This window comes from Brachyistius frenatus, unplaced genomic scaffold, assembly GCF_029030835.1.
Source record: "Brachyistius frenatus isolate BFR_SWC_R1_liver_20210118 unplaced genomic scaffold, ASM2903083v1 Contig_49, whole genome shotgun sequence".
NCBI lineage: Eukaryota > Metazoa > Chordata > Actinopteri > Embiotocidae > Brachyistius > Brachyistius frenatus.
Genome location: NW_027210648.1, coordinates 1,383,559 through 1,405,729, shown reverse-complemented (window position 1 = coordinate 1,405,729; position 22,171 = coordinate 1,383,559). Strand labels below are relative to the sequence as shown.

At 41.5% G+C, this 22,171-nt stretch overlaps 3 protein-coding genes across 4 annotated transcripts; 1 reads left to right on the top strand and 2 right to left on the bottom strand.

Moving 5' to 3' along the window:
• Positions 1-616: 616 nt before the first annotated feature.
• Positions 617-2,856, top strand: dtymk (deoxythymidylate kinase (thymidylate kinase)). Its single transcript, XM_069704006.1, has 5 exons — positions 617-867; positions 1,034-1,142; positions 2,249-2,339; positions 2,429-2,626; positions 2,708-2,856. Exons 1-5 carry the CDS (start codon positions 738-740, stop codon positions 2,816-2,818), a joined length of 639 nt encoding a protein of 212 aa, XP_069560107.1. The 5' UTR covers positions 617-737; the 3' UTR covers positions 2,819-2,856.
• Positions 2,857-2,940: 84 nt separating this feature from the next.
• Positions 2,941-11,091, bottom strand: atg4b (autophagy related 4B, cysteine peptidase). 2 transcript variants are annotated; one of them, XM_069704004.1, is made up of 13 exons: positions 11,041-11,091; positions 9,037-9,138; positions 8,831-8,902; positions 8,614-8,712; positions 8,134-8,235; positions 7,959-8,031; positions 7,181-7,260; positions 6,528-6,724; positions 5,013-5,091; positions 4,747-4,892; positions 4,550-4,606; positions 3,754-3,847; positions 2,941-3,662 (listed from the first exon to the last, which is right to left on the bottom strand). In XM_069704004.1, exons 1-13 carry the CDS (start codon positions 11,048-11,050, stop codon positions 3,589-3,591), a joined length of 1,185 nt encoding a protein of 394 aa, XP_069560105.1. In that variant the 5' UTR covers positions 11,051-11,091; the 3' UTR covers positions 2,941-3,588. The 2 variants fall into 2 exon arrangements, with proteins under 2 accessions (XP_069560105.1, XP_069560106.1); XM_069704005.1 differs by lacking the exon at positions 2,941-3,662 and having other exon boundaries at positions 3,757-3,847; positions 4,550-4,592.
• A 1,240-nt stretch (positions 11,092-12,331) lies between these two features.
• boka (BCL2 family apoptosis regulator BOK a) lies at positions 12,332-22,049 on the bottom strand. The gene is made up of 5 exons (XM_069704003.1): positions 21,878-22,049; positions 21,260-21,593; positions 19,505-19,633; positions 17,087-17,250; positions 12,332-13,831 (listed from the first exon to the last, which is right to left on the bottom strand). Exons 2-5 carry the CDS (start codon positions 21,471-21,473, stop codon positions 13,706-13,708), a joined length of 633 nt encoding a protein of 210 aa, XP_069560104.1. The 5' UTR covers positions 21,474-21,593; positions 21,878-22,049; the 3' UTR covers positions 12,332-13,705.
• Between the last annotated feature and the right edge of the window lie 122 nt (positions 22,050-22,171).

Here is a 22,171-nt window from a genome sequence, read left to right as displayed (position 1 = left end):
TCAAAACCACAAGTGTGTCATCCACGGTACTAATTACAGTATAGAACATAAGCACCTTATTTTTTATGAATAAATATAGTTAATTTCATTCAAACACGTTCTATGAGTGTTTTAGCCACAGGTATTCTGTCAAAGGCAAGTGTGAGCTGTCGTTGTTGATAGTTTTCATCCTGCTATGAGGACAACTAAAAGTTTAAACCTTGCCTTTGACTTGCTAACTTCTAAGGTGAGAGAGCTCAGATTATTCCTGTTATTATAACCTACCTTTCATCCTAAATACAAAAAGTTTGTCAATAATAATTACGCTTTTTTTTTGTAAACTTAGCGGTGTAACGTCTGTGAATTGTGGATTTATTTATTCAGTATGTGCACATATGGATTTATCAAATTTATCGAAACAAATTGCTAAACTGTGTAAAAGGAAACTTATAAAAGAAAAGCTATATCAAAGTTTTTATTTTAATATAATGAATCAAATTTATTTTGTATACTTTTATACAGTTCCTGAATTATGTTATCGTTCTGCTGTGCAGAAATATTTTTGTCATTGTCTATTCCTTTCGTTTCAATAAAGTTGATTAAAAAAAAACAATCGCAACAGGAAGTGCGTCGTTGCACTTCCTGTTGACGATTGTTTCAGTAAAAGGCGGGTAAACGCTGAGCAGAGACAGCGATTCTCCGTCTTGTCCTTTCTGTGACCTTCAGCAGAGCGCAGACAGACAGACAGACAGACAGACATGGCGTGTAAAAGAGGAGCACTCATTGTGCTGGAAGGAGTGGACAAGGCCGGGAAAACGACGCAGTGCAAGAAAGTAGTTCAGGCCTTGCAACAGAGCGGCCGGCCGGCAGAAATGATGAGATTCCCCGGTGAGGCGTCTTTTCTGTTCGGTCACTTCAAAAGGCCTTGACGTCAACATGACGTCGGCATTTGGGGTTTCTCTGTCCCAGCTCGTGCAGGTGCTCCGGAGGTATGTTACGTAACTCTTGTGGCTCACGTTAACATGATGTGCCGCGGTGGGTTTTCTGGGTGCAGACAGGACCACCACCATCGGACGGCTGATCAGCTCCTACCTGGAGAAGAACAGCGAGCTGGAGGATCACGTGGTGCACCTGCTGTTCTCCGCCAACCGCTGGGAGCTGGTGTAAGAGTCCGTTTCATGTGGGCAACACAGGCGGCGACGCACCGACAAGTAGAGCACCGGAAGGGTTAGATGCAGCTGTGTGTTCAAGTCGAAGCAGAGGTCACTCTTTCATGGCAGGATTCAGAAACGGAACAGGTTGTGTTTAATGCCTTTACTCGATGGCTGCATAACGGTTAGGGGAGGTTTTGATGTGTGTGTGTGTGTGCTGACATCTTTAATTCCATCAGTACAAAGACGAGTGAAAACGTCAGGTGTGAAAAAAGGTTTATAAGATGTGATGAAAAATGACACCTTAAAGGGTCACTTCACCAAAGTCAGAAAAAGAAATGGTTCGCTGACAGTTTTGTTATTGAAACATCACTGGGTGGACAGTGGTGCAGGTCAGAAAGGGCAGAGATGTATTTGACACAGGCTGATGGCAGGTGTGTACAGGTGTTTACGATCTGCACCCTCATTGCTTGATGCCACTGAATCCTAAACACTGCTCCTTTAACTTAAACTCTGGGGGAGTTTTAAAACCTGTTCTTCCTACTTAATTAACTGGATCAATACACGAGTGAGTTAAATCACAAGTGTGACTTGTGACATTCTATCATTTTCTTAGTGTCAACAAATATGTAAACAATAAAACGATCAATGAATCGATCATCCAAGTAACAAGTGCTTTCTCTGTAGTCAAAGCCTGATATGTATTGTGTGTCATAAAGCTCCACTGTTGTGTAGAAACTTGAGCCGGTCTTGCAGTGAGTCACCTGCTCCTTCATTACATGAACAGGGTGTTACCACTACGTTCAGGTGCTAGGAAATGACGTGGATTCTTTTGTTTTAAGATTGTGAATGCAGCCTCGAGCCACAGACAGGCCGAGGAAGTAGGAACATAGCATGTGGGATTTCTTGATAATGACTAAACAATAGAATATCACCAGTCAGTCAGTTTGATAAGAGCTTTCTGCTGCTGGCTGTTAACGATGATGCAAACTCTAATCTGAACAAAACCCCAAAAAGCTCTTCTTTAGCAGCCTCGAGACATTCCCCCTTGCCTGGATATCATATTGCCAAAATGTACTTGTGCAGAATAATAGAAATGATACTGTGCTGACCTGCAGGCCTTCAATGAAGAAGAAGCTGGAGCAGGGCATCACTCTGGTTGTTGACAGGTACGCCTTCTCTGGAGTGGCTTTCACCAGCGCCAAACCTGTGAGTGTTTATTTTGCCTTTCACACGCTGCAGTATCATGGTGTGTGTGAGCAGAGATCTGGATGGTTTGAGGTCCGTGTCTCCTTCAGGGTTTCTGCCTGGACTGGTGCATGAAACCTGACGTGGGCCTGCCGAAGCCCGACCTCGTCGTGTTCCTGCAGCTGAGCCCTGCAGAGGCTGCTCTCAGAGGGCAGTTTGGACAGGAGAGATATGAGACCAGTGTTTTCCAAAGATCGGTTCAACAGAAGTTTGAACAGCTGATGAAGGACCCTTCAGTAAACTGGCAGGTACGAGGACGGCTTGGATTGAAGTTTGGTCATTTAAATCAATAATATTAAAGCGCTAACCATCGAAAGCGTCTGTTTCAGGTGATTGACGCCTCGCAGGACGTTGAAGGAGTGCACAGCGACATCCTGACTCGCAGCCTTAACGCCATCAACACAGCGGAGAACCAGCCGCTCGGAGAGCTGTGGAAGTGAACCTGAAAGAAACACTCTGCCCCGCCCACTTCTTTAGTTGTCTTGGTTACAGGATAGGAGGTTACTTTTCTATGTTTCAAATCTAACATCACACTTTCTTTATATTGAAGAGAGGTATGCAATTGTCAAATATCAGATTCTGATTTTATTTGTTTTGTTTTTTTAATCCTCTTACATGTGTATTGTTCTGTCACCTGCCTATATATTGTTTAGATTAAATAAATAATCTTCAAATGAACTAGTGTACATGTTTTTGACTTGGCAAGGATACTTCGCATGAACAACTAATACAACTTGTCTTCAGGTTCAGCTAAATTTGGTTTCCTTACAGGCTTGTTACAGACTTCAGATATTAGTGACAAACCGCGAAAGCCATGGGCATCATGAACCTCTGTGTTTCTATACAACATAAAACTGTTATGGCAATTTAACTTATGGAGTCAAGGAAAGGCACCATATCACTTCAGAAGAAACAATTAAAGTGTTAAGACTCAAATGAAAACACATGTAATGTGAAGATGTGCATACAGAATTGATCCTGAGCTCCTGCTACAGCTTCCACCAGGCGGTCTCCATGTTGGACACAGAGAGCATTCAGAGGCTGCTGAGAAGATCGCTGTGTGACGCACACGGACTACACCATTGGAGCTGGACTGGCTCAAGAGGTCTCCAGTTATTGTTCATCCCCTCAGGCTTCCCTTCCGACACAGAGAAGAGACAGAAACGTTCGCCCACTGTCGAGAACAGCAAATCATTGTTCGTCATGTTCCTCACAGGGAAAGGATCTCGAACTCTTCGTCCTCTGAATCAAAGAACCGCTCCAACCTGTCCGAGTCGGAGAAATCTGTGGAGAGAATTTAAAAACATATTGAAGTTTATATTTATGAACAGAATTTGGGGAATTTATTTGACAAAAAAACATGCAGTTGATTTACCAGGAGTGAGGTTGAGGGCGTCCACGCTGACCATGTGAGAAGGCTGACTGTCGACGAGTTCAAACATGGGCAGACCTCCTCTGTTGCAGGACAGCTGGAAGACAGGGAGCCTCACTTTATGACATACAAATTCCTTATGCACAAAGTTATGCTTTATGAAAGCAATCCGGCACGATTGCACAAACATTGCATACATTACTCTTGTGTAATGTATGCCGACCCTTAGCAACGACCCTAGCAACAGAAGCGACTTCTAGTCCGTTTTATGGCTTTCTTGAGATCCGTTTCTCAAACTGAATAATAACAGCACATAGAGACATTAATCTGCTTAACTAGCTCAATCTTGTAAGTAAGATATCTGATACATATCGATACACTCGTGTTTTTAAGATATTGGCATTAGTATGTGTTAAAACCAAACCGGTCAAGCCAGCCGCCGCTAGGATTTGGAGTGCCGACTATCTAATTTTACGGTACGGTTGCTCGGAGAGACTAAAAAGTACCAAAAGAGACCCGATTTCACCAAACGGGTCACATTTAATAGACCTATAACGAGTAAAAACAACATTATATTGCATATTATATGAAATTCTACTTTAATTATACATTGCCATTCAGGAGGCGGAGGGATATTTCTAGTGATGAGCAGGGTGTGACGTCATGCTGATCTGAGCACGTTTCAAATGTACAGTTGACCAATCAAATCTCTGGGTCAGAAATACTTGTATAATTTAACTCCCCTTAACGTCGGGAGTAAAAATAAAATAAAATAAAAGCACAGTGTTCAGAGACATACCCTTCTGATGCGCATACACCAGTCGTCAAACTCGTCCTCTGTTCTGCAGAAGAAACCCTGGCAGACACCAGAAAACAGTCAGCTACAGAACATCTGAGTGACTGTAAAGATTGCAGCCTCTCTCACATTCATGTCTAACAAAGAGCTTTAGTTTGATAGACACAAGCTGTGCGTTATAAAATCCTCCCTGGCCCTACCGCTGCGATGGACGGGTCCAGCTCACAGATGTGCATGCGGCAGGGTGGGTGCTGACAATGGTACGTCTCATCGGGGACCTGACCGTCTTCACACGGCTCCACTGCAGGCTGAGTGGTGTGTGGGTCTAAGTAGATGAGCTCCTCTCCTGGAGACAAAGAGACGCGTTCAGAACCAGACTGCTCCACAACCAAACGGCGTGATGAGTATGAGGTGTTTGCAATGCACTGCTGAGTGTTTATTTCACAAACACAGAGACCAGACATACCGACATAACCAATGAAGTAATGGGCACTGTTGGGTTTCCCCCCAATAACACCCAGGGACTGAGGCAGCATGAAGCATTGCTGTGAAGAGAGACAAGAGGGTTTATCTCATCCCCGCTCCGGTTGAATTTATCTCATTGTTAATTTAAGTACTTATTTCTCTTACATTCAATTCCATGAAAAAGGTGTTTGAACAGATCATAATACTTTTTCTCAACCCGCCAAAATGATTCTGTAGCTCCAAATATTACACTGTCATGTACCACAAGCAAATTCTTATTCTCTGATCCTGAAATCATATCTGTGGTAATTTAAGACCATTATATTTGAGCAAAGTTCTTGTATGGCTGCATGTGTTTAAGTCTGTCAGACTCATGATGGACAGTTGTGATTTTTTTTTTTTATCCAATGCATTCTTCTTTGTCTAAAACTGGCCCCCACATCACCCTCAATGTAACAATGTCATGCAGTGTGAACAAAGATTAAGATGTGTTACGCTAATAGCATCTAATGTCTCCTCAAGCCTTGATCAGAGGTGAGGAGGGACCTACGAGGTCTGATGAGCTCACTGTTTTTAAACTCAACACCTGCAGATATATTTATTTACTGGACCGGTGAGGTGAGCTGAATGTCTGGTACTGACTGAATGAGTCACTAAGTGATGACGTCACCAATGGTTGGCCGAATGCAGCTTAACTGAGTTTTCAAATTAAAAGCTCTTGTCTTGTCTCTTGTAGTCTTCAGCCTTCACATCACTTGCCATTATATTACATTACATTTCATTTAGCTGACGCTTTTATCCAAAGCGACTTACAACACACCGATGGTACACCATCGGGAGCAACTTAGGGTTCAGTGTCTTGCTCAAGGACACTTAGGCATGTGGACAGGAGGAGCTGGGGATTGAACCACCAACCTTCTGATTAGTGTTCAACCCACTCCACCGTCTGAACTACAGCCGCCCGGTCAGTTTCATGGAGCTAACCCTCAAACAGCAAAAGAATTTGTAAAATTCTGTCACACATGCATCAGTGATCCACCTGAAAACAGACTTTGATGTGTAATTGTTGGAGTTCTCTTTAAATAGTTAGCTATTGAAAACTTTGCCTTTTGTTTTTGTTGAATGAAATTATAATATATTGGAGAGAAAAAACAAGTCTACCAGCCAGCCAGCCATTGATTTCCATTCATCTCAGCACAGTGAAAATCACAGTAGTAGTTGTAAACTGTAGTTGATGACCTGCCTCAAGTTTAAGTGAAGGGCTAATCATAAAAGCTGTAGTTTTTGAAAATGGTTGGCAGTAAATTACAAATCTGTGATCTCTAGTGAATTAGCAAACATTTCTAGATCATAATTATATCAGTTTGTTTGTACAGAACCCACACAGGAAAATCATTCTTCTCATTCTGTAAATCACATCTGCAATGACAGTGCCAATGTTTTATGACACAACATCCATTATTGCTCACATAAAAAAATGTAAGATTGAGAAATGACACATGCCAAAGTGTCCTACCTTGAGGGTTTCGATGTAGGCCTCGTTTATATCGCTCAGGCCCAGCCTGAGGGGGATGAGCAGGACCAGAGGTTTCCAGAGAGCCATCTCCTCCTCGGCCAGAGCACACGCTCCCTCCAGGCAGCCGTTGAGCTCCCCCGCCCCCTCTGGTTCACAACAGGACCCTGCAGCATCCAGCCAGGGCATACAGAGACGCTCTGCGGGGGAAGAGACGGCGACAGAAACACAACGCTTCTCATGTTACTATTGTCTGTGGTGCCAGCGCATGTTTTCGGATCAGTTTGTGGTCTTACGTCCATCCGGCCAGCATTAGGCCATGCAGTGAATAAAAGGCAGGAAGGACTGAGTCAGAAATGCCTTCGGGTGAAATACTGACACCGACCACTCAGCTATTTTGTGTTTTAAATGACATGTGATGGAGGCTTTTATCTCTTTAAATACTGGCAATCTAAACAGTACCATCATACTGTCTGAGACTGAGACCCACATTTATTCCTGGTTCACCCTGAAACTCAGTCTATAAAAACAGCAAGAAACACTACGTGTAAGCGACCTGACAGTCCACAGTTTAACCTGAGGTGACATTTAAACTGCTCATACAGATGGAAGATAACAGGAAAACGGCTCCGATGTTGCAACACAGCTGCACTCACTGATCTCCTCGATGACCACCGTGTTGTCCATCGCCACGTGTACAACTAATCTGCTCCACGTATCAAACACTGCCAGCTTCCTGAAAGCAAGACAGCACAGCACACATTTGGGTTTTAATAAGAAGCTAAACAAATATTTCTTTAAACGGTTATTCAAACTTCTTCAGTTCAGTGTCTTATCTGTTTTTGTTAACTGTTTGACAGGGATGTCAATACACGGTGAGTGGAAAAGCAAGTCAAGGCAAAGAAATATGCAATGCTTGCAACAACATACCACACAGTGGGCCTCTCAGTGTGACTGAATGTCTGCTTAACAGGGTTTTACTCAGCATATTCATATCCACACATCACTGTAGTGTTCTGTCTACAGGCATACAAATGTGCTTACATATAACAACAGTTTCAAAATGAGGTGTGATCAGAAAGTTCAGAGACATCTTTTAGACCTCAAAGACGCTGAATGCATTTCAGAGAGGACTGAAGTGTTTTTTTTGTTTACATAAAAAGCTCCTTAGCGCGGCTTGAATCTCTAATTCATCAAGAAAGAAATGACAATAGTTTATTGGTTTCAGCTTTCCAAATGTGAGGATTTGATTTTGGTTTGCTTTGCAAATGGAATATGTTTATTATGAAGCAAAAACAAGCAATGTTAAAAAGTTTTTGATATTATTTGCAAAAATTATCAATACAGTATTTAATAAACAATAATCATTAGTTGTGGCCCTAAAATATAAAGTCTAAAAACAAATAGACTCATTTGTTACGTTCTAGAACTTACTTTAGAACCTGGGCGACAGTGTTCGGTCCATACCACTGGCCTATAGGCTTCCCCTCGCCGACTCCCATTTGAGCTGCAGCATTTAGGAACAAAAGAACAATTTTATTCAGACTGTTTCAGGGCTGCCTGAGTGAGCCATTGATATAACTGGAAGGGTTTGACACTCACTACCTACCAATCTGATGGATGGAATAATAGCTGTCTTTTTTGTCGATGAAGGCGTTGAGAATACTGATGTACTCTTCTCTTTGTTCCTGGCCTCTGGACCATCTCCAGTCTGGAAACAAAAGGACAGTTATGAAGCCTGTTTAAACCGAGTTGGTTCAGTCTACTCACAGGAGAGGAGCTGTTAGTGCCACACAGCGACTTTCATCTGTATTTTTGCTGTCTACGACACATCGATGTCTATATCTTTGTTTTCGACTGTTTTTTATAGATTATTTTCTGCCATTTTCCTTCTATTAGATAGTACAGTGCAGTTCAGATAGTTACATAGGAGAAAGACAGGAAGTGTGGAGAAAGCGAGAAGGGAATGACATGCAGTGAAGGTTCAGCCAGAGAGAAGGAAACTAGGGGCTCAGCATTTTCGTCCATGTGGGGTGCACCACTCTGCCAATGGTTCGCTCCTATATTGGTCTTTTCAAAGTGGTCTTACCTCTGCCTAAATGTCTACACATCAGAGCCTCGCCGAGGATCATCTGGCCGCACCGTAACATACACCCCCATCCTGTGTCTGACGTCGGTCCGGTGCCCCCTGTAACACATTCAAGAACCTTCAATGGCATCCATCTTGTGTAACTAGAAGTGAAAAATGCAGATTAACCAGACCTCAAGAGCAACAACTAAAACACACACTTGTTGTGTCCACTTACCAATCGGTGGGAAATTTTTTCTGTATGTGAACCACAGTCGTGAAGTGACGTCTGATAAAATCTCATCTTTCTCTACATGAAGAGCAGAAATCCCCACGTTACAAAACATCCACATCAAAAGGATGACGTACGCTGGCTGTCTTGATGGTTTGATTCTTTATTAATAAATGACTCATTCAACTACACTACATGTTCCAAAATCCCACCTGTGAGAGCGCTGTATTCTTTCCCCAGGATCCACACAGGGTCTGAAGTTTCAGGAAAATCTTCAAACTCTCCAAAGCGAAGTGTGTCGTACGTCAAGGTAGCTGCAAAAGAAAAGAACTGTGAGTCTGTGGGAAGCTAAAATGGAGAAATGCAGCCCCATTATTTCTGTTAACCACTCGTCACTTGTTGCTGCTGCTCGATGTGAAGCGATCTATCAGAGTTAAGATGGAGGATCCATTAGTAGCTTGAGCAGAATCACAGTCACTTCCAGGAAACACATTCTATATAGAGCCATGTTTAATATTTCATATCCATGTTTTTTTTTTTTTTTATTCAGCACGGTCTAATTTAGAACGCAAGCAAAGAAGACATTTTTCTGTCCAATAAATACATTTCAGTTTTAAATGAACACATTTAGAGACAACTATTACAAAGTTAGGAACCATGGAAGGGAAGACTGGGATATCCTGACGAGCAAGAGTCAGCCTCTCAAAACACTGTTTCCTACACTTCCCACAATGCAACTGGATAGTGTTATTGGTTGTACATTGACCTTCCCTGCCCAGTAAACATCTTTTAAACTCCACAGCCTCCAGTTTTTAATACAGGCTCCTGTCAAAAATTAGTGGACATAAAACCCAGACTGATGACTTCACTGTGACATCATCGGGGTTATTTTCTCAGACTTCAAAAAGCTCATCCACTTTACGCCTGTCTTCAGAGGCTGAGTTGCATGTGTCATGACAGGTGAACTGAGCCTAGTGTGTAAAATATGTGGCGTGTGCCTTTTATAACACACATAAATGACAGCACACACAATAAACTGACCGAGTCAATCAAATAAATCACTTTACATACCAGTTAATGTACAAAAGCAACAACAAAAACCAAAACGTACGCCCCAAAGCTTTGGCAGTCTTTCCGTGTTGCACTGATTCACACACAGAAACATTTCTCAAGTCTGAACTTCAGCAAAATAATCAAGCAGAGAGCACACAGAAGCTCGAACAATTTGTACTGAAGCTTACGTGATCACTTATACCCCTCAGGTTTTTACTTCCCAAACTCTCCCCACTGATTCAACAAGAACTTCATGTGTGTGAATGTTGAAAGAGCTGAAAGAGCATCGTTCAGCTTATGTGACTGGGATTTAAACGGCCAGTTATGACCGATGAAAGAGGACATCCAGTGTGTCTGACACCGTGCGCAGAAACACTCTGTATTTTCAGAGGTTTCAAGGCTCAGAGCCAAGTAGAAAATCAGATTCAGCACTAATGGACACCATGAAAGGCCTCAGGTCTTATTATGGCCGCGGGGGTGTCTGTTGATATCCGCTGGACAAAGTGGTGAAAGGGTTGTTACGTCGAAATGAAGTGAAATCAAAAGTCTCCTGAGGTTTACACCAACACAACAACAAACAGGAGAGCTCGCTCGGCCGCGGAAAGCTGTGATTTCAGGGAGCTGAAGACCGACCGGAAGGTGTTCACAGCCGCCGGAGGAGCACATGTGAGAAGTCTGTGTGCTGCAGCTCGACCGCACACCGTGAAAAACCCTCCGAGCAAACCGCGTCCCGGTGCTAACGGGACGGTGACAGTGCAGCCACTGGGCGGAACAGACTTTTAGCATGAGCAGGCAAACGGACGTTATTAAGAGCGACACTTCACAACAACACATGACATTAACATGCGTAACACGCGGGTACCGCGGGGGACGTCATCCGGCGGGACGTCATCCGGCGGGACAGCGAGCTGTCAAAACGGGGAAATCAGCACATTCAGCAAAAACAGCAGGCTAACGTTAGCTAGCGGTTAGCTTTAGTCATCACTTTAGCAGGCTAACGTCACCGAGGCTACAAAGCACTCCGGGTCGGTGGCAATCCTGCCACGACGAGGCAGGAAATGTGTTGCCAGTTATCAGATGGCGGTTCTGTGATTATTTTTGTAGTCAGACTCGGTTAGTAGGGGAGAGGAATGTGTTTATTTCACAATAAAAATCTCGCTTACCTGCATCCATCCCGACGGTCTTCACCCTATCTTGTTTGTTGTTCTCTGGACTTCGACCCGCTCGGCCAATGAGAAGAGAGTCCTGCTTCGGCGTTCGGAAAGAGGCGGGACATGTCTGACGACATCCAATAGTATCCGACGTGGCGGGGCTGTTTTGCCCCCAACCAATCAGTAGTGGGTGACGTATCCCAAAACAGTTTCACGGTGGGATCGAATTAACATACAAAACCGGTACAAACAAACAGAAAACAATTTCATAACTAATAAGATTTCATCTAAAGTGAAAGCATTGTGGAATTCACAGTTAGATACACTGGCACAAAGCATGGATCAGTGTAATTCCTTTTAAATACTTGCATAATAGCCTATTTAACCATGTAATAGTGTTTTCCAAGTGTTTTGATGTGAATAGGTTATTCAATTAACCTTTAGTAGTGCTAAACCAGAAACAGTCATCCCTTTATTTGCCACTGCCTCTCCTCATTTGGGTTTTGGTGAGACATTGAGAAGTTTACTGAAAATGAAACTAGATATTTTATAACATCAAGAAATTTATTCAAGAAATGTTGAGTTACAGGACAAATCTAATAGGCTGCTTATGATGAAAAGACGCATGATGTCCTCCCTAAATAATAATTTTTAAAAAAAAGTTTAATTGTCAATTCACCATGTCATTAAATACTGCTGGTTAAATCTGTGTGCCTTCTGATTCTAGTTCAACCACTAGGTGGTAACAAATAGCTCACAGTGTCTCTGCTGTCTCTTATTCTGAAAATCCAATCATTCACAGAAACGTGCTATATTACACAGAAGCACCTGTCAGAGTAGTGTTGCTGTTACAGACCAGCCTGTGTAATAAAGAAGAAAAAAATGGAAGACATATCCTGGATTAAAACAGTAAAAAAGTATTATCAGACCAAACTGTCAAAATAAGATTCTCAACACATGCAGCAAGCAGAAATGACACTCAATATTTGTATCATCCAAATGTTGATTGCTGCCCTTCTTAAGGTATTAAATATTATCTTCAACTTCACTATCCCGATATATTACTTAAAATCTGGTACAGCACATGCAACAATAGCCTAAACAAAAATTGATCAGTTCTCTGAGGTGGTAAACATATAGTGCACAATAAAACATTGAAAATAAATGTAACTCCAGGTTTTAATTTGCTGCAAATGAGCCTCATGGTAACGCTGTCAAATAAGGAGCTATTTTTGCAGACTTTACAAGACAATACCTTCTGGAAAACGGGCGCAAAGCAAAAATCTTTTACATATGTATCAATAAAGTGCAAAGATATTTTTGTAAAAATCATTTATTAACAATAATATTTATAGTTGCAAATAACTCACTTTGTAGGTCATGTAGTGCTACATGCCATATAAAAGTGAAATTATTCATGGAATAAGTTCTAGTCATAAACAGAAAAGTTATCAAAGTGCTCAGAGAAAACCTGCTGCAACCTGCATGACTGAATACAGTGCAGAGTTCTAACATACAGCCTCACAGTGAACAACGACATGAAGAAAAATGTGCATTAAATGACTCATTCTGGGCTGTGCATAAAATATTAGTTTAGAAAGGCGCTCTTCACAAATATATAAACATACGTTGTAAGTTAAAAGCATTGTGTGCATACTACTCTTTTCACTCCCAATAAGAAGTAAAGCACAAATAATTTAAGATAATGTACCACAGTTTAAACAATTTACAGGCTGAAAAATATATGACACGTTTAGTTCACTGTTGTGATTCACAATGACGTGAAAGAACAACTGTGCGCAGAGAGCAGGAAGTAAAAATCTGACAGCTACTGGTGACTGAGGAGAAAAATAAAGCTCTGAAATACAGAGAAGATTGTTGTCCTTTTTTTTTGAAAAGCTGAACTTTATAACTACTGTACCAAAAAATATTATTATTTTTCTAAAATATATATTTTTTTATCCATTTTATTTTCTATATCTCATAATTATTAGTAAATTTGTTCATATTGTGTGCACCTTTTTTGTCTTTTCTATGCTGTTATGATAAGTACATTTTCCCACTGTGGGATGCATAAAGTCAAATCTAATCTAAATCTCAAACAAATTATTTCTAGGATTCTTTAAAACAAACAAAAATCCATAAATGTTCCCTTTTACTGAATCATTATTCTCTAATAATTTTTGTACAGACCCTTAGTTAGCAGAAAACGTGTTTTTTCTTTTTATCTAACATGTACCTGATGGGCTATCCAGCTGAGAAGTGGAACTTTTTTGTCACACCAAGTCCTTATGATGGCCTCAGGATCTCCAGGAATATTCTCAGCACTCATCAAGATACAGTAGTTACCATTAGTTACCACGAGGGGCAGCCAATTCTCTGCCTAACAGGCAGCAGCACAGTCAGTTCTGTGGTTTGTGGAAATATGAAAATCTATAAGCGTCCACAGAGGGTGATTTTATGCATTCACATCAAACGTGTGCCTTTATATACGCATTAACAATAAATAGAAGCCGAAGAAGCGAAGACAGTTCATTGTTCGTGAAATAGATGGTTGTTCACAAAAAATAAAGCTCTGTGCTCTGTGCAAATGAGTGTAAACATAATCCAAAGCAGGGGATGCTTTTGTGGTGGTGATAGATCAGTCTGCTCAGAATCCAGTGTGTCACCAAGTCTTTCACATCTCCCTGAGGAGGTACAACCAGACGGCCTTTATGTAGTGTCCGAAGGCACACACAGCTGACACCAGCCAGTGAGAATGGAAGCTGGGATCAGTGTTCACCACGCATTTAGTTACATCCACCTGTGAGGGGACACAAGGGAGATTTTTGTCAGTTCAAATTCAAAAATAAAACAACACAAAGTCACATTTTATGGCAAAAACCCTTAAAGTATGTGTTTGACAGTGGCAGGAAGACCTTTAAATCTAACGTGTTCTCGGCTTGTCTCTTTTTTGAACATCTGCAGTGAGAAGATGTTCAACAACCCCGCAGGAATGTTATTTCAAAGCCAAAGCCCACACTGAATTCCCAGTAATGCTTACAATGTGTACCAGGCAACTTGTATAACCAGAAAACTTTCATAGACAGTTAAATCTGACAGACAGCACAGTTTATTATCGGTCCTGACACTGAACACATACATCTCCCTGTTCAGCTCCTCATGCTTCTCCTGTGATGACATTATCTCTGTGTATAAATGTCTGGGTTTGGACTGCGGCAAAGAAAAACAGGTCTCTCGTTTGTGCTCATGAGGTCAGTTATACAATGTGTTTCTCTTCATTTTGTCACACTCCACTGATCTTCCAAACAAAACGGGCCCGGCTGCCGTGTTTCTGAGCAACCGGGTGCTCATTTGTGCACTTGTTACGCTCTTTCCAGCAGAGCAGCACATAGATAGAAGCACTATCTGTGTGACTGAGTTTTTACTTTCTTGTTTCTGCAGGACTTTATCAACCAGGGTTTTCCCATTAACAGGACTCTACAGAAGATGATGCATCGGTCTGTCAAAGGCCCAAGCTCTATGTTATGTTTAGCTCTTCCTTTTTGAAAGCCAATAGAACCAGTCTGGATCATTTCATGTCACTGTGACATGGTAAGATGTGTTAAAAAAGGGAGATCCATTAACATTTTGCCTGAGGCCTCTAGTTTCAAGGTAAAATGCTCCAGCAGAGCTCAGCCTGAAAAGGTTGACCGTAATTAAAAATAATGAGCTCCATGGGTCGTCCACCCACTAACAATCTCTGCTACTGATATCATGAACTTATCAACCTCTACTTTTATATTTACCTACAGCTCTGATAAAAATCTGAGGAGAAACACACAGTCAGCTTAAAAGGAGGAACTGTGTTGACTGTGATGATCCTGGGTGGCCATATTCATGTAGTAAATCATAATTTTCTTAACATACTCAGAATCAACAATTTTTTTGAACTTGCAATTTGAATTTAATGACAACACCAGATGGTAGAGTACAATATTAATACATATCACATTCACTCTTATTGTTTCATTCTTTATCCAGTTCCCAGCTGGCTTCCCATCTTCGCAACGTATGAGAGCTCGCATTGCTCCATTACTAGTTCCTATATTTTTTAAATCATGACAACGTCCCTCCAAAAAATATGGACAGTTAAACTGTCAAAAAACTCTCATGAGATTCATAAGGTTACTTTATAATATACAATGCCTATAAAAAGTATTCACCCCCTCAAATTATATTGACCACGATTTCATGTATAAAAGCAACAAAAGGGTGAAACATCCAAGGGGGATGAATACTTTTTATAGGCATTGTTTAAGATGAACTGGTATTGGTTCTGGCCTTGCTCCGGCCAACCATTGCTCCCAGCTTCTGTCTTCACTGTGATTGTAGTCTGGAAACTCGTATTAAGGTTTGCTCGGCCAATCTGCCCAATCAGCAACCAGTGGGCGTGGCTAAGTGATGTTTAAGTTGTCCTAACATTGGCACCGGTGGCAGAGTTTTGGCACAGAAGATATGTCATATGGAGGTCAATGCTGATTGGTTAAAGGCTGCTCCAGTAGAGGTTCATGTCATTAGACATATGGATGCAACGACTGGAAACGATCGTCAATGGAGTGTTCCAACACCCGTATATTCACACAGTGACTTTGGGTCTGGTAATACCAAACTATATTTGATCCACAGAAAAAACACTTAGCACAACCAGATCGTCAAATTCAATGAAGCATGTCTATCAGTAATATGATGAAGTACACTTTTGGCTACTCTGCTGGGGGCACCTGTGTGAACTTAAAGCTAACTGGCTTCATACAGCCACTTTAAATAACCTTGGAGCTGGTTAGTTAAAACCAACTGCTAAAATAGTGAAGACAAGTGAGTTCACAAAAAAAGGTAACACGTTGTTAGTTTGCACACAAAAACTCACTCTCCTCAACAGATCACCAAAAAACTGTCCGTCCTCTACAGTTGAATATATTGTCAAAAAAACAAAAAAAAAAACAGAGGAAAGTGGCCGTGGCTGAAAACTGAAGGCACTCAGGCCGACCTAGAAAGAGCAGCAGGAGAGTGAACTGCATCGTTGTGATTTTTTTTTTTTAGCTCTCAGACCTTTTGGAAGAGGATCAGTGAATACAGAGGAAGAGCGATAGAGCGGAAACCATTCAGAAACTCAGAGAAGTCAGCCAGGATTCAAATCTGCAAAAGAACAGACAGAAACACACCAGCCTTTGGAGGAAAAACCATCCAACTTAAACCTACATAGATCTGATGGTACAAAGTTTATTTGGAGAAGCCACGGGACGAATAGAAACCAGACTGCACTTAAGATGTCGTAAAAAGTGGAAGTGAATGATGTCGCTGAACTTTTATTCACTGATGAAAACAGTTGTTAACTGTTAAGTTGTTCATGTGACAAAAGTGGATCTTTCAGCAGGACGGTGATCCACTGACTACCAGCCGCTTGTTAGAAGAATATTTTGCAGCCTGGCCCTCCCACAGCCGTGACCTGTATCCTATTGTACACGATCAGTCTGGCTGTTGGTGGAGTCCAAACTCTTTAGAGAGCGTTTTGTAACCTTTTCCAGCCAGAACTCTTTTTATTTTTGTTCGTGCCATGATGCACAAACTCATTCTTGAAAAAAGACTTTGACAGATCCCTGTTTTTTGATTAAAACAAGGCACCCACTCACACCCGATCATCATCCGACTGACAGAAAACACCTTCCTTTAATTTCACCAAAAATGATCTCAAATCCTAGAGGTTAACATATTGTTGCCCCTCACATGTAATACTGGATCATTTTCCTCAATAAACAAATAACTAAGCATATTATTCTAATCTAATTTTCTTAATTGGGTTCTCTTTATCTACTATCTAAAAGAGTTTGTATGAAAATCTGATGATGTTTTAGGTCCTATTCATCATTTTAGAAGCTTTTATTGACCCTTATTCGAGCCCACAGATGCCGGTTGTTATATTTAGTTTTTTTCCCTTGTAGTTGCATCATCAGCAATATTCACACACACAGATGCAGCCAAACAGACAAGTACTTAGGTACAAAAAAGTTTATCTTACCCAGCCTCCTCTCCTTTTCAGCCAGGAGGTCAAATTCTTGCGAACAAACTCCCCCATGCAGTCGACAATGGTATGGACCATAGCGGGATGACTGTGGCGTACGCAGTCGACTGCCAAGGCGCCTGCCACCGCGTACAGGGAAACCACCTTTCCCCATGTCACACCTGATGAGAGACACACAGGTTGTAGAGTTCTTAGAGCAAAAAAAAACAAAAAAACTGCATCCTTACTTAAAGCTCATTCACATTCAAGTCCTGCTGTCTGATGTATGAACACACTGTTGAATCATACAGATGATTTGCAACTAAAATAACATTTGATAATTTGGGGGTTCTATGGAAAGAGTGAAGAAACAGTTGAATATGTGGAGTAGATTTTTTTTGTGCAGCAAATATCTCTGTCAGCAGCTCTCTTTAAAGATGGTTGTACAAACTATAAATCCTCAGCAGCAGCCAGGCATTAGGCCTGCATGCCTGTCTGTCCCAAATGGAAGAAAAACCCAAACACAGGAGATGGCAGGCAGGCAAAACCCCCTCACTAGATTATGAGAAGAAAATTTGTCAAGCTTTTTGTGTGCTCTGAGAGAAGTTTTTTGCTGCCACAACGTTTACAGTGAAAGCTTCAGACTATTTCTGTGGTGTTTATATGTCCAACACATACAAACTGAGCCTCAGCTCTGTCCATCGTAACTGTCGTCTGACTCCTTCCTAGAATCTCATAAACGGAGGTCAGGTTTTTCTTTAATGGTGGAATCTGGAAGTTTCAGGATGGTACACTAACTTATCAGGAAGAACACGTTCAAATTTAGTTTTTTTTCAAACAGACATAGTTTTTACTGCTGAAAAAACGGCAGCAGGATAGCTAAAATACTGTTGCACTAATTCTAACGAAACATGGTGGAACAAGACATAAGATCAAATTACGGCGGGATACTAAAGCAACATGTTCTCTGCTGGAACAAAGACAAGGTTGTGTCAGCTTGTAGAGCACAGAAATTCAGATAATTCAATGAAGTAAACAGCTGAAGTTGAATAAAAGCTTGAGTCAGTGGTTATAAGGCACACAGTGTTCCACATGAGGTGTAAAAATATGAATTTCATGCATTTTGAACCAAAACTGACAATTTACTGAGCTCAGAGAGTCATCAGGAAAGTCATTGTGCGTATGTTAACCATTTTCTACCTTTGCTAACTCCCATTTGTTGCGGAACAGGACATTTACTGGAGGTTTATCTGAAATGATGAAAACGATGAGACTGAACCGTTTCGGTGAAGTTATGGTCCGGAGAAGCAAAACAATGAGCTGAAGTCATTAAAACGCTCCGCAGCGCTGAGGGTAACTGGGAGTTGGGTGAAAATTCTCTGTGGTTTCGTCACAACTTTCAGAGTGCAGACAGTCTCTGAAAGTTCACACGCTGTTCATATAAAAATATGGATCACAGCAGCATTAAGTGCTGAAGCTTTAAAACGGGGCCCGGCTGTCCTATCGGAACACACTGCTAGGTATTGTTGAATGTTGGGTGCCTGAAGATACTGTAGCTGCAGTTTATCTCTGCGATGTGGACAGCAGCGTGACATTTGTGACTGAGCTCATGCACATTAGATGAGTTTGTGGTCATAATCTGCTGCTGCTCAGGACTTCCTCTTCCCACGGGGACTCGTCTAGACTGTCAGCTTCAGAGTATGTCCATATTTACACTGTATTCAGTGATGGTTTTATTAGCATCAAATGTGATTCCCAGCATCAGTTATAACAACCATAAGAAGGTGTCAGAGTGAAGGTAGATGATCCTTAATTTCACTTTTGTTTGTTTGAACTATTCTGTGATTTTCCACAGTAGCTCTGCTCATTACTGAGGACCAGAGGAATTGGATTTTCTCCACTTTGCTGCTGTCTCTTGATTACTTTTGCAGCAGATTGCTTTGATATATTCCCTGAGGAGCTGAGACTCATGACTGAGCTCCTTGGGTGGGGTCCAAACTGTCTAAAACAATCACCCGCTCTGGCAACATGTTAACCTAATATGGACTGAATGTTTTCCCTGCACTTCCTTTCCTGATGGGATAATGGCAGCAACAAAATGTTTCTCACTAATGGAGAATCCTTTAGTCGGCCTATGTAAGAGGTGTTTACGTGACAAAGTGGGCTGGAGTTTATTTTAAAGGGGAAAAGTTTGGAATCGCTGTAGTAATTCAAAGCTTGAATAGGAGAAGTAACACAAGTTCTCCAAACTTTCAATAGCTTTATCGTATTTGCCTCAAGCTGTGAAGTTCCTCCTTCCCAGTGATAACCAAGTGAACTTCCTGAAAAGGACAAACATCTTCCTTTATTTTCGAGACCAAGATTGCGCAGGTCAGAACTGATATGATAAAGGCCTGCATGTTTGGCTGGATTTACCAGAACCGGATTTCGACATACCTGTGGAGAAAATGTCTGCGGCGACAGCCAGGAAGGCGTCAGACACCACGCTCTCTGATGCCACCGTGATGTTTAGCTGTCGTGCTACATTACGGTACACATTGGGACGAAGGTACTCCAACTCGTCACCTGGCCGAAACAAAACAAAAATAAACTCAGTCAAAACTGATTTCTCTTATAATTCAGATTCCTCTGACTTCACCTTTTAGGCCATACACACAGTTAAAACAGGACTGTGTAGCTTTTAAAAGAAGCAATAACACAATATTCCTCTTACAAATGAAAAGTTTAATTCATAAGCAATTAAATGCACTAATACTCAATTCAATACATTCAGGGGTTTTGCTGCTCCGGCCATAACTAGTCAGGTATGACTAGTCATAAGGGGGCTAATATTAGTGGTTTTGAATTTAAAAGTGTTGCTATAGTGAGTAATAATTTTTACTTGTTTTTTTTTTTAACAAATGATAACACTTAGTGGAGAGGAAGTTTGACTTGTACATAATTAAATAGATAAAATGACTTTGTTTTGACCAAAAGGAAAAGCATTTTTGCTGAGAGTATATCAGAAGACTGATACCGTTCCCTTGTCTGTCAGCTTTGCTTTGAAGCAGGAGAAACAGCTGTCTAAAGATACCAATAACTTCCTGGAGTCTCGTTGCCGGGCAGCTGGTTCTGGCCAGGAAATATAAAGCACATACATGTGCACTACACCATTTTTCTTATGGGATTTAAAGAAACAAGATGGCGGATTAAGGTGTTTTTTGTTATGTTTGACAAGAGCCAGAGCAGGTCGCTCCCCCTGTTCCCAGTCTTTGTGCTACTTTTGGCTGCAGCTACACATTTACTGCACAGACATGACTGATATCCACCTCGTCATCAGAGCAGAAACGTGTATTTCCGTATTTTTAAAGCATGAGCTGCTTATATTTAACTGAGAATAATATGATTTACAGACATTTAAGGAAATAAAGTCCATAAAATATCTGAGTTTTGCCAAGCGTCTGCTTTGACAAGTTTTTTTCCAAAACATTTTCATTTGACTTCAGTTCCCCATCTCAGTTTCTATTAAATCAGAGTTTTCAGTGAACTGCATAACTACCTGGAAGTACGTTAATGAAACCTAAGAACTATCTGTGGCCTATGAGTTTTCAAACAGGGCAAGCATCGAAGAAGGAAATAAACTGAACTGTGCCAATTTTTCTTCTTGGGGATTCACAGAAATGACTTCAAGGTCTTCCACTGAAAATTAAAGGTAAACTGTCGACGCATTTCTAAATGATGAGCAATGTGGCTGGAGCCAGGATTTTTTAAATCCAAAACAACCACCACACACCCCTGACAGTTTTGAAGACCAGAGAATTACTTTACAACTGAATAATTTATTAAATTTTTTGTTAAAAAAACAAAACAAACATGATTGTTGTTATTGACCCTCTAAATGAGGGTCTAAATTACTCTCGTCTCCACCAGAAATCAGTTGTTTGTTTTAAAAATCATCTATGCAGCCATTCATATAGCCTATTTCTTTATCTTTATTTGCTTAAAATGGTCAAATTTAAGTACAAGTAAAAAAAAAAAACACGAGCATGTGTCCTATAAAACACACTATTTGCAACTTTAAAGTATAAACAACAAGAATATACTATATATAACGCCTCAGGTTATATATGGAAAATGAAACACACAGTGAAGGGTGATCATGAAGCTTTATTTGAATACAGACTACTGTAAGGTTTGTGGTCAAAAACTCACCCAGCCACAGGAGCACCGACGAGATCTCCCCCATCGTCCCACCTGTTGCAACCAGCCCGTGTTCCGGGATGGTCCTGCTGATCCCGGCACGGTTCAGCCTGGAATGGATGAAGTCCCTGCACAGGGCTTTGGCCTGGCACACCAGCTCCTTGTCGGTGGGCGAGCGGTCGAAGACTTCGGCTGCAAACACAGAGGAGCGGCGCAACATCTCCATGCCCCTGTCATCCGCCGCGGAGTGCGCTGCTCTCCTCTCCGCCTCCAGCGACTCTCTCAGCGGCCACTTCGCCCCACCACCCCGCCCTCTCTTCTGTGGAAGACCTCTATAGAGATTATCCTGCAGAACAAACACGCGGATTAGACAGTGATCATCATTTGATAGCCTGTATAAAGCTCCCGATGCAAACGCAATCAAAGTGTATTGAAGGTTATAAAGTACACACACACACACACACACACACACACACACAGAGACAGAGAGAGAGAGAGGGGGGGGGGGGGCATTTAAGCGAAGAAAAGTTCGACAATTTATCAGAAAAGTTAAATATGAATACATAAAAATGTTCTCATGCGGCATGTATATCCTTAGAATGAAATTAAGGCCAATTAAATTACACTTACCCGAGATCTGTTTACAGGACAATGAGCCCCAACCTCCAATCATCTTCGACGGGCCGCACTTGAACTTGTCACTGAGCAGAAAAGTGGTTTTGACACGGACTTTGATGGACTGACGATTTACTGGAACTCTAAAAATGCTCTGCAGTGCTCAGTCTGAGAGGCTTTCCTTCTAAGGGCACTTATTGTGGAGTCCAAAGGCGGAGATAAGCAGCGGCAACACAAGCCCCGCCCCTCCGCCCCCCCATCCCATCTCAGGCAGCACACTCAGGACATGGGCCACTATCTCAGCTGTTA

Bases quoted from the DNA above. Each gene is read 5' to 3' on its own strand.
- dtymk (XM_069704006.1), top strand. From the start codon at position 738: ATGGCGTGTAAAAGAGGAGCACTCATTGTGCTGGAAGGAGTGGACAAG. The intron at 868-1,033 runs GTGAGGCGTCTT...TTCTGGGTGCAG, and splicing joins AGAAATGATGAGATTCCCCG to ACAGGACCACCACCATCGGA. The intron at 1,143-2,248 runs GTAAGAGTCCGT...GCTGACCTGCAG, and splicing joins GCCAACCGCTGGGAGCTGGT to GCCTTCAATGAAGAAGAAGC.
- boka (XM_069704003.1), bottom strand. From the start codon at position 21,473: ATGGAGATGTTGCGCCGCTCCTCTGTGTTTGCAGCCGAAGTCTTCGAC. The intron at 19,634-21,259 runs GTGAGTTTTTGA...TGTTTCGGCCAG, and splicing joins GTCGGTGCTCCTGTGGCTGG to GTGACGAGTTGGAGTACCTT. The intron at 13,832-17,086 runs GTAAGATAAACT...GTCCCCTCACAG, and splicing joins TGAAAAGGAGAGGAGGCTGG to GTGGATGTAACTAAATGCGT.
- atg4b (XM_069704004.1), bottom strand. The intron at 8,713-8,830 runs GTAAGTGGACAC...AATGTGTTACAG, and splicing joins AAAAAATTTCCCACCGATTG to GGGGCACCGGACCGACGTCA. The intron at 8,032-8,133 runs GTAGGTAGTGAG...TAAATGCTGCAG, and splicing joins TTATTCCATCCATCAGATTG to CTCAAATGGGAGTCGGCGAG.